The sequence below is a fragment of the Oryx dammah genome, unplaced genomic scaffold, assembly GCF_014754425.2.
Source record: "Oryx dammah isolate SB20612 unplaced genomic scaffold, SCBI_Odam_1.1 HiC_scaffold_7, whole genome shotgun sequence".
Taxonomy (NCBI): Eukaryota; Metazoa; Chordata; class Mammalia; order Artiodactyla; family Bovidae; genus Oryx; species Oryx dammah.
Genome location: NW_024070191.1, coordinates 25,727,095 through 25,738,809, shown reverse-complemented (window position 1 = coordinate 25,738,809; position 11,715 = coordinate 25,727,095). Strand labels below are relative to the sequence as shown.

General features: G+C 37.8%; 1 protein-coding gene across 1 annotated transcript in view; it reads left to right on the top strand.

Moving 5' to 3' along the window:
- The window catches only part of TEX15 (testis expressed 15, meiosis and synapsis associated), a 65,229-nt gene extending 53,804 nt beyond the window's left edge, over positions 1-11,425 (top strand). The window contains exons 8-10 of the mRNA XM_040242902.1: positions 99-157; positions 5,084-5,409; positions 9,140-11,425. Coding sequence (XP_040098836.1) covers positions 99-157; positions 5,084-5,409; positions 9,140-9,177 — 423 coding nt within the window. The 3' untranslated portion in view covers positions 9,178-11,425. The remainder of the gene's footprint in view (positions 1-98; positions 158-5,083; positions 5,410-9,139) is intronic.
- The last annotated feature ends 290 nt before the right edge of the window (positions 11,426-11,715 follow it).

Sequence of the window (11,715 nt, the reverse complement as noted above, 5' to 3'; positions counted from 1 at the left end):
GACAGAACAAGCAATTGCAGATGTCTGGTAAATAAAATAATGAATATATTGTACTTTAAACCATCAACAATGTAGGTCTTTGTATTTTTTAAACATAGGTTGACATGAAACATGTCACAGAAATCAAAAGAGAAAAGTCACCATTCGAGCATGCAAGGTAGGAGTTGCCATCAGCCCTGTTTGATGAAAAACTGAATAAAATTGAGCATGTATTATGGAGCAAGACTTGAACATTTACTTAGTACCTCTTTGGGGCTCTACATGTAACTTCAGGGACAAGAGTGTGCTAAGGAGGCGGGGGAGGGGGGTTGTGTCAGTCTCTTAGTTTGAATTTCATTATGCATCAAAAGGGATGTCCCATGAAAGATGTTTTTACAGTGATTTAAAGGGTAAGGAGTGACTAAGTTCAGTTAAGAGTAATAAGTCAGCTAGGGCTTAGAAAAGAGTGATGCTTTACAGAATAAGAAAGTAAAAGTCATATTTGACAGACATTTAATGAATTGATGGGGCTTCCTGACTGGCTTAGTAAAAAGAACATCAGAACGGGGCAAGTGATCAAATAGAGTTTTTTAAACTTGTGAATTTCACAGACTTGTCAAATTTCAAGACTGGTTTAAAAGATACAAATTGCCAAGTTATATTACTGAGAACTTAAGTCAAATATGCACATATTATAAGTATACTACTGTTCCATGAAAGGATTATATTAACACCACAGTACAGAAAGACCATGACTTCAAAATGCTAGATCTTTAAATACTTTTTTAATTCATTATTTTTAGTAAAAACAAACTGCATTATTTATATTTTTCTCATTTTGACATGAAGTAGCACCACTGGACTTGTTGACCATTTCTTGTTTCATTCCACTCTGTAAGATTCTCAATTTATGACAAGCTGCATTTTTACCTTTTTTTTCCCCATCCTATGAAGGAAAATGAATAATAGGAATGAAAAAAGATAAGCATGTCATCTGTCTTGCTTGGTTTTGCTTCTCTAAATACAATCTCTCATTTACTCCATTTCTAGAATCTTCTACCTGGCACAGATGACTCTGAATAATCATGGAGTGGCATAGAGATGAATAGGCTCTCAGAGGCCCTTCCCTGATGGTCCAGTGGCTAAAGACCCTGTGCTCCTAATCCAGGGGGCCTGGGTTTAATTCCTGGTCAGGGAACTAGATCCCGCATGCCACTAAGACCTGGTTCAGCCAAATAATTAATTTTATAAAGATGAATAGGCTATCAGAAGGATAACAGAAACCAGTTCTGTAACTATCTCAGTTTTGTTACTAAGTATAGGTAGGTACTTGCTATTCAAAGAATCAAACTCTGTCTCACTTGGCAGGGGAATGAATTCTAATATAAAGGTAATATAGGGTGTCATTGTCATAGAAGAACATTCTCTAAGAGTGTGCCTTAGGTGCGTGGGTGGTTCCGTGGTGGAAATCTTGCCTGCCACGTGGCAGGCCCAGCCCGTGCAGCCACAGCATCCCCTTTACTGCTCTTGTGGCTCAGCTGGTAAAGAATCCACCTGCAATGAGGGAGACCTGGGTTCGATCCCTGGGTTGGGAAGATCCCCTGGAGAAGGGAAAGGCTACTCACTCTAGTATTCTGGCCTGGAGAATTCCATGGACTGTATAATCCATGGTGTTACAAAGAGTCGGGACACGACTGGCTGACTTTCACTACAGTACTAAAAGGACAGATCATACAGGCCAGCTGTCAGTCTGAAAGGTTGAGACATCACTGAAACATCATTGGAAATGCAACAAACTCAAAACTGCACTTTGTGGAAACTGTCAAATATTATATTGATGACAATGCAGGTTGTCATTCGAATGCCTTTTAAGGAGGCTGGACTACGTAAAATAAGGGGTTTTTAGTTTCATGAGTGGGGTATACAAATTCCAGGCCAAGGATGAATTTGTCTTGACTGTGCAAGAATGATCACCTTTATCTTTCAACGTGTTCTTTTCCACTTGTAATTCAAAGAATTGGTTGAGACACCAAAAATTACAATTACCTTGGGGACCTATTTGAACTCTTTTTTTTCTGGACATCCATAATGAATGCTTCCTTCAGACTTCATTGAGACTGTCTCATTTAGGTAGGAATGCCAAGGATGTTCAGTTGGCAAGAAATTTTGGAAGTCTGCTTCTCCTGTTCTTGACCTTAAACAGACAAAATACCTCAGTCATTTATGAAAACAGAAGATAATCTTTGAGCAGGGAGTCACAGCTGGTGGTTTCACCAGCTCTGTATCACTAGGCTGGAGGTATATGAATTAGAAACTACTGCAAAAAAATTAAAATCAGGAAATGTCTGAAGCATAAAATAATTTATTACAATATTGACAGCACTCTACATTTTCAGATGTATTGGAAAAATATTTGAAATGTGGAATGTATCACCTTCAACATGAAAAGTAGCTCAGTTTAAATCAAGGGAGTAAAACTGGGGAAATGTTTCTTGTATAGTGCCAATACAAAGAGAAAATGTGAAATCTTAATCCCACTGCTGGGCATACACACCAAGGAAACCAGAATTGAAAGAGACACTTGTACGCCAATGTTCATCGCAGCAATGTTTATAATAGCCAGGACATGGAAGCAACCTAGATGTCCATCAGCAGATGAATGGATAAGAAAGCTGTGGTACATATACACGATGGAGTATTACTCACCATTAAAAAGAATATATTTGAATCAGTTCTAATGAGGTGGATGAAACTGGAGCCGATTATACAGAGTGAAGTAAGCCAGAAAGAAAAACACCAATACAGTATACTAACGCAGCAATGGCACCCCACTCCAGTACTCTTGCCTGGAAAATCCCATGGACGGAGGAGCCTGGTAGGCTGCAGTCCATGAGGTCGCTAAGAGTTGGACACGACTGAGTGACTTCACTTTCACTTCTCACTTTCATGCATTGGAGAAGGAAATGGCAACCCACTCCAATGTTCTTGCCTGGAGAATCCCAGAGATGGGGGAGCCTGCTGGGCTGCCCTCTACGGGGTCACACACAGTCAGACACGACTGAAGTGACTTAGCAACAGCAGCAGCAACGCATATATATGGAATTTAGAAAGATGGTAACGATAACCCTGTATGCGAGATAGCAAAAGAGACGCAGATGTACAGAACAGTCTTTTGGACTCTGTGGGAGAGGGTGAGGGTGGGATGATTTGGGAGAAGGACATTGAAACATGTATATCATATATGAAACGAATCACCAGTCCAGGTTTGATGGAGGATACTGGATGCTTGGGGCTGGTGCACTGGGATGACCCAGAGGGATGGTATGGGCAGGGAGGAGGGTTCAGGATGGGGAACACGTGTATACCTGTGGCGGATTCATGTTGATGTATGGCAAAACCAATACAATATTGTAAAGTAATCAACCTCCAATTAAAATAAATCTATTTTTTAAAAAATAGAAAATATGAAATACAATTTATACATGTGTCTCTGGGGCTAAGAGGAGAATGTAACACAATGCACAGATATCACTACTGAATATGGGCCCTGTAGCTTAGCCAGGGGGCTTCCCAGGTGGCACTAATGGTAAAGAACCTGCCTGCCAGCGCAGGAGATGTAAGAGACTTGGGTTCGATCCCTGGGCCAGGAAGATGCCCTGGAGGAGGGCATGGCAACCCACTCCAGTATTCTTGCCTGGAGAATCCCACAGACAGAGGAGCCTGGAAAGCTACAGTCCATAAGTTCACAAAGAGTCAGACATGACTGAAGTGACTTAACACGCATACACAGACCTTCTCCAGGACCAGGCTTCTCAAGCACAGCCTATATTTCCAACATTAGAATCACATGGGCTCCACTTACAGATGAAGGTTGAAGGTTTCAGGATCTCATCCTAGACCTAAGCATCCAATTCTCTGGGAGTACATTTTACTAATAGTAAGCAGTCCATGTGGTCCTGGAACATAGTGATGTCTAAGAGCCACAAATAAAAGCTCAAAGTGGTTCAAGAAACCAAGTAGAAAGAGAGACAGGGAAGCACCTTCTCCCTCTGGCTGAGGGACTCAAGGCAGAGGCTACTGTGTTCACAGAGATTCAATAAAGTACTTTATCTGCATTTCAAAAAAAAATTCTTCTCCCAAGTAAAATTTACAAATGTCTTCATATTGAAATTTTACGACTGTATATTTACAGTTGTTTGTATATATGTATTACATGTAACAGGACTATGAGATCTCATTCTGAAAGTGAAAATGAAATAGGACCAGATTCATCTGACAGTCTGAAAAGAAGCCATGTCTCTTCAAAACAAGTTGAAACTCAAAGATCAGTACCTTTAATGAACCTGAAAGATTGAGAAGATGAAATAGATTTACCTAATATTTCATTTGCTCCTTCAGAAGATTTCACTGGACAACAAGGGAAATTAAGTAGCACAAAGAAAAGAAATAGAAATTTTAGTGCTGCTCAAACAAAAAGTGAGAAGAAAACTTGTTCTCCTTTGGCAATTTTTGACCAAAAAAGTGTAGATGACACATTTTCAAAAGACCAGGAGATGCCTCCACAGAAATTTCTTAAAAATCCCCCAGATACTGCAGAGAAATCCTGCCCCTCAGACATAAAACCAGGAACTGAGGCTTCTCTTTTGCTGAATGCATCAGAACCTAGTTTCTGTTTTGTGAGTGATAGCCATGCCCCTTTAGAAATGACTGACTTTGAACCTCAAGATAATGAAATATTAAATTCATCCATTAATTATACATGCACCAGTTCTCCAGAACCCATGCATATCCAGAACAAAATTCCTGTTGTGCAAATAAATAAAGCACGACCTGCAAAAACTGAGTCAAAAGAAAAATACATGAAGGACACATTGAATTTCAATACTATACCTGTAGAAGCCTCTGAGAACATCACCCTTAATGTGAGTCAAACAGTAGAATACTCTTTGTCTGAACAACAGAATTCAAAAGTCTTAGCTCAGAATGCTGCCACATACTTGAATGAAGTTCCACAGTCTGCATGTACCCCAGAGTATGACTCTCTTTCTGGGTACTCACTTGAAACTTCATATCCTTACTGTTCTTGGTGTGTTTATCGTTACAGCAGCAGCAGTGACAGTTCCATTACCCAGACATACCAGGGAGCAGCATTCTATGAAGTACAGCCACCTCCTTCTGGGATGTTGACTGCAGTTACAAGTAATATTCAGAATACCCCTTCTCATCTTTTGTTCTCTCAATATTTTGAATACTTTGCTGGGGAACCACAAGCAAATGACTTTGTGCCAGTGAGTGACTATTTTCCACCTCAAACGCCTGTTTACAGCTTTCAGCAGCCAGTTTTTTCACAGTATACTCCCCATCAACCATTCACTCCATACCCTTGCTCTCCTGATTTGGATGCGCTTCTAGAAGTTCCTTGGACTTACGGTGAGTTTCACAAGCCTTAATGCTTGCTTTCTAGAGTTTTCACTTTTATCTTTGTACATTTTTGTAAGTGGAATTTACAGCAAGTGGTGAGATAACATTTTTCTGTGAAGCCTTTTAGAATTGTTTAAATATCAGGCAGTTGAATTATGTTGTCAGTGGACACCTAGTTATCAAAGACTGAGAGGAAAAAAGTAATATCACTAATCTGTCCTTCAATGAAACCCAACTTCAAGGAATAATAAAGTAAGTTATAGTTAATGAAATATGATGCAACCATTGAAGGGTTTATAAAAGTTTCTGGTGACAGTTTTCAAAACTGTATCATATAAATTTACTTATGTAAATAAATGGTTAGAAATACTGAAATAAAATACACTAATAGTTTAACTTGTCTCACTGAGTGATAAAATTTCAGGTTTGTGGAGAGTGTTATTTCCTAGGTTTCCTATTGTGAACATACATTTTTTGACAAACGGAGGAAACAATAGAGTAAAAAGAAGGTAGAAAAGGGAACTTTAATCAGATATATAGTATTCTAATATAATATCATGGCCTAAGTGAATGGAAGTTAGTTGAAGTGTGTTGGTAGAACAACTTGGTAGATTGCCACTAGAACTTGAAGTTTTTTTCTGAAACAATTCTGCTTGTAGAATATAGTTTTAACTAAAATGAAAGGCATATTTACCATAGTTAAAGCAAAATTTGAAAACAATTATTAGTAGTTCTGCAAAAACTACAATTATCCATTAACACGCAGGTATTCTACCATCAGAGGTAAAATGTACTGTATGTAAAGTTAATCATCTCTTAATGTCTTAAACAGGGAAATAAAAGAGATTTTCTTTTAAATTGAAAAGTTGTTTCTCAAGGAAAATCATAGTTCTGTAAGTTGTGTGTGTCTTCAGATATAGAAGGTGAAAAATATCACTTGCAAATTAAGCCAAAAACTAGTTTTGAACCTTTGATTTGACTTTTTGCTTCTACTTGGTATTAACTGAAATATAAAAGAAGGAAGAAAAAAAAAGAAAGAAAAAAAATAAATAAAAGAAGGAAGAAAATATATTAACACTATCAAGGATTTGTATTTGTTAAAATAGAGAGAGTTCAGGAAACATGTTGAGAGACTTCTCTGGTGGTCTTAACGATTAAGACTCTGCCTTCCAATGCAGGGGACATGGCTTTGATCCCTGGTCAGGAAACTAAGGTCCCACATGCCATGGTGTGTGGCTAAAAATTTAAATAAATAAATTGCTGAATTGTGTTTTTTAAAAAAGTTCTTTCTCAATCCTGGGATCTCTTACAAACGAAAGGAGAAAACTTTATTGAATTGATTATCATTCATTTGTCTGAATAGGGCAGGTTAGGGTAGTTCTGTTTCTAATTAGGGAACCCCATCACAGCAGCACCTATATATTGGAGTTGCCACCAGTGCCCGTTAACCTATAGGACAAAACTCAAATAGGTTAGCTTGGAATGCAGGGCCCTTCACAGCCCTACATACACAGCCTCATTTCCCATCACTTCCACCTTTGTATCCAAACCCCAGTGAACTCCTTACTGTTCTCTCACGTGACATTCCTCTTGTATTTCCATAGTCCTTTTTGTGTGCGTTTCTCACACACAAAAAAAGTGTTATGTGGTGGTGTGATTATCTATGTATCCTTTCGTTCCCATCCCGCTCCACCAAGTAAGTTTAAACAAGATTGGAAAGTTTTCACCTAAATCATAGCCTGAAAAAAAAAAAACTATAGAGGAGAGAAAGAAGTGGGGGTGGGGCGAGGGGTATATGACTGTGCTTTTTCCTTTTTGCTCAATTTGATACATTGCTGTTGCTGCTTTAATGATAAACACAGTGTAGTAGACATGGCAAACCTATAAGTTAAAGAAGACATTTGAAATTTCAGAATAGGAAATCTTTTATGTAATTGCTCCATAAAGGTTTTCATAGTTTGAACTTTCTTGTGTTCTTAATAATTATTGTGATGCTAAAAAAGCCATCTCTGGAATCAAATCCAGCTTTGGTTTTGTTTTTTTTTTTTAATTTTTATTTTTACTTTAATTTGCCATAACTGTATTTGTTTTGCCATACATTGACATGAATCAGCCATGGGTGTACATGAGTTCCCAATCCTGAACCCCCCTCCCACCTCCCACACCTCAAATCCAGCTTTGATTCTCAAAATTTTTAATTGTTATCACTTTGACTTGTTCATTTGGTAAAAGTTGTGTCCACCTCTTTGTGACCCCATGGACTGTAGCCTTCCAGATTCCTCTATCCTCCACTACCTCTGGAGTTTGCTCAAATGCATGTCCGTTGCATTGGTGATGCTATCTAAGCATCTCATCCTCTGTCATCCCCTTCTTCTCCTGCCCTCAATCTTTCCCAGCACTGGGGTCTTTTCCAATGAGTTGGCTCTTCCCATTGGGTGGCCAAAGTATTGGAGCATCAGCAACAGTCCTTCAGATGAATGTTCAGGGTTGATTTCCTTTTGGTTATATTTGGTTATATTATTATTATATTTGGTTACATGTTTCCTTTGGTTATATTATAGCTCAGTTGGTAAAGAATCTTCCTGCAATGCAGGAGACCCCAATTTGATTCCTGGGTTGGGAAGATCTGCTGGAGAAGGGATAGGCTACCCACTCCAGTACTCTTGGGCTTCCCCAGTGGCTCAGCTGGTAAAGAATCCACCTGCAATGCAGGAAACCTGGGTTTGATCCCTGGGTTGGGAAGATCTCCTAGAGAAGGGAAAGGCTACCCACTCCAGTATTCTAGCCTAGAGAATTCCATATATAGTCCATGGGGTCGCAGAGTCAGACACGACTGAGCGACTTTCACTTCACTTACATTGCTGCTAAGTTAGTCGTGTCCGACTCTGTGTGACCCCACAGATGGCAGCCCACCAGGCTCCCCCATCCCTGGGATTCTCCAGGCAAGAACACTGGAGCGGGGTGCCATTGCCTTCTCCATCACTTATATTATTGTGAAAATAAAAGGAAAAGAAACAACTACCTACTTATAAATATGTGCCTCTGTGTGCACTCAGTCGTGTCCAACTCTCTGTGACTCCGTGGACTGTAGCCCACCAGGCTCCTCTGTCGATGGGATTTCCCAAGCAAGAATCCTGGAGTAGGTTGTCATGCTCTTCTCCAGGGGATCTTCCTGACCCAGAGATCGAACCTGTGTCTCTTGCTTTTACTTCATTGGCAGGCAGATTCTTTACCTGTGTGCCACCAGGGAAGCACTTATTATCGTATCAAAGAGTAACTCAAAAATTAGAAGACATTAAGCACATTTTTTAGTTTTTGTGAGTGAAAATAATCCATGGAGATCGCATCACACTAAAAACAAACCATATCCTTCTGAAGATGTGAAGAAGCCCTGTTCTTGCTGTTTGTACGTAGCACCATAGTGGAACTAAAGGGAGATCTGAGAGAGCCCTGTGTGCAAGACAAGTTACATCCTTTACCTGTGTGTGAGACAAGTTACATCCTTTATTCCACCTAATTCTCACAAGATACATGAGAGAGATACAAGGATGTTATTGCCCTTTTACAGATGAGGAGGATTAAATATTGTAATTTTGTCAGGATCCCATGGCTAGTGAAGGGCAGATGTGCGGTCCGAACTCTGGTTTCTTTGGCTATAATCCCACTTTCCTATTAAACATACCGTCTGTCTGCATCGTTAACTCTTCTCAAATCCTCATGCTTTTTTTTTTCCTTCCAGGTCCATGCCATGAAGAACCCTTTGAGCCAGGACAATGAGAATTGTCTTCTGTCTACTGAAATAAAGGGGGTTTAACAAGTTTATCCAAGTATTTTTTTACTTATGTATTTTTTATTTTTAACATTTAAAAATATATGTCAATTAGTAAAAATTTATAAACATTACAACCTTGATAAAACATTTAAATGCAATAGTATATCATATAATGGAATAAGAAATCAACCTCTGACATTTAAATGCCAAAAGAATTTCCATGCATTTAATTTTGTGAACTCCGTACTAGGCTATTTTCAGTACTCACCTAGCCTTTAGAACAAATAATTATATTGTGAAATTTATCTTTTGAGATGTTGTTATTGGAGCTGTTATAATTATATAAAGAATCTCTTTGGGATTATTCTAATGGAATAAGGAGAGTAAATGTAACATTTAATATGATTAAGGGTAAGCAATAGTAGTAATTCTTGAAAACAAGATTTTTGTCTTTGATATTTTTGGATACAAATTTATGGTAGTATTGTGCCATCCAACTTAAGCATTTTTTTTTTATTTAGATCAGTCATTAGACCAATAATTTTATAATTTTTGAAACTTCATATAATTTATCAGTCTGTGTCTAATATGACAAATACCTTTAATTTCAATATTTTCTAATTTTAACTGGCAAAATATATTTTAACAGAAAACAAGGTTTGCATATTTTCAGTGTTTGTCCTTGAGTAGAGACTTTAAAAATTGTTATGTTTGAAGCAATTTTAGATTATGATATTGAAATTTAAAGCACATTAACACCTTTTTCCAGAAAGAGCCCTTTCTACCAGATTCTTTTTTATTTGTTTTTACAATTGAAATGGCTCTTCTAGTGATTTTATAGCAAAAAATGGAAATAATGTCTTTAGCTTGTGCCATTAGTTGAGTTATATTTCAGTAGTTAAATAATGCAACACAAGTTTTTTAATGGTGTGATCATAGATTTTTTTTTCCTTTTCAACATTCCATGAAAGTAAAAATCATTTGAGTAATAATCATCCTTAAACAACAGAGCTTGGTGTGTTCAGCAAATGCTTTGCCCACCAACAACCATTCCCTGTCTCTGTAAGATCCAAGTCAGAAAGATCCCTCACAACTGGATAGACTTTCCCAAGTCTGAAAGTCAAAGCGTTAGTCGCCCAGTTGTGTCCAACCCTTTGCTACCCCAGGGACAGTAGCCCCAGGCTACTGTCTGTGGAATTCACCGGGCAAGAATACTTGCAGTGGGTAGCCATTCAATTCTCCAGGGGCTCTTCCCCACCCAGGGATCAAACCCAGGTCTCCCACATTGTAGGCAGATTCTTTACTATCTGAACCACCAGGGAAGCCCCTTCCCAAGTCTAGTGGGCCCTACAATGTGGTAAAGAGATTTGCATTGGCTAAATCTAAATAACTAGCAAAGCTAAAGTGTTTTTTCAACTTTTCTTTTTTGCAACCTTTTTATGTTAGCTAACTTTTTATGTTATCTAGTATAGGTATCCAAAGAGAGTGTGATTCAGCCAAATTTATTGTAGAGTAGCTAATTTTTCAATTTAGAAAAACACTAAGATCTTCCAGGGTAAGTCTCATTAGTCACATTAACCAAATAAGATGGAATTCAGAGTATTTCAGAGTTCTTCTTTAACAAATAGATATTAAAAGGGGAAAATCAAGCAAAGAACTGCAACTGAAACAGGAATTAGAAAAATACTCTAGAATTAAAGTAGTACAAAAAATAACATAAATGTTTTGCCCAGATAATTTATATATTTGGAAAAATTCTGTAAAAATCAGAACTCCTGAAAAGGTATTAAGGCAGTAATATCAGCTGTTTTTCAAAGAATGACTTTGCTTTTGCCATTTGTTTAGTGTTTGGTTAGGGAAAGATGTTGCAGATTTATTATTAAAATTTTTTCTATTAGGTTAATCAAAAATTCAATATTCTGATTAAAGATGCTTTCTTTAAACAACTTGCAGATTTTGTTGAATATTGGCTTTGTGATGTTTTTATTTCATGAGTTTTAATTTCTTGCAAAAAGGGTAATGAAAAAAACCTTATAAATATTGAGTTACATTTTAAAACCTGCACTTTGAAACAGAACGTGAAAAAATGGAGCATTTCTTCCCTTCAAGTTTGTGTTTTGGCTCTAAAAATAAAAATAGAACAAATTAAAATTTGAGCAAACATTATTAATAAAAAACTGCTTGTCTGTAAATATTATTGTCTTGGAACTTGAAGAATTATATGAATAAACTGAATTCCTTCTAGTCCTTCTAGTTTCATGGGGTTTTTTTCCCTTTTGTGTTTCTTGACTAATACAGAAATATATGGATGATCTTTGGTTTGTACATACACTCATTGCAAGAAAAAGAGCCCACAGATTGCTGACCGAAGTAGATTAAATAAGCTTTTGGGCATCCTTCTATTCCAGCTGCTTCTGCCTTCACCTCCTCCTTCCCTTTCCCGACTCTGACAAACTTCCTTCCTGCCCAGAGTTCACAGGACCAGCCCAAGTCCCTGCCCTCATGCCATTCTCACTCCAGTCAAGACAGCCAAGTATCCATAA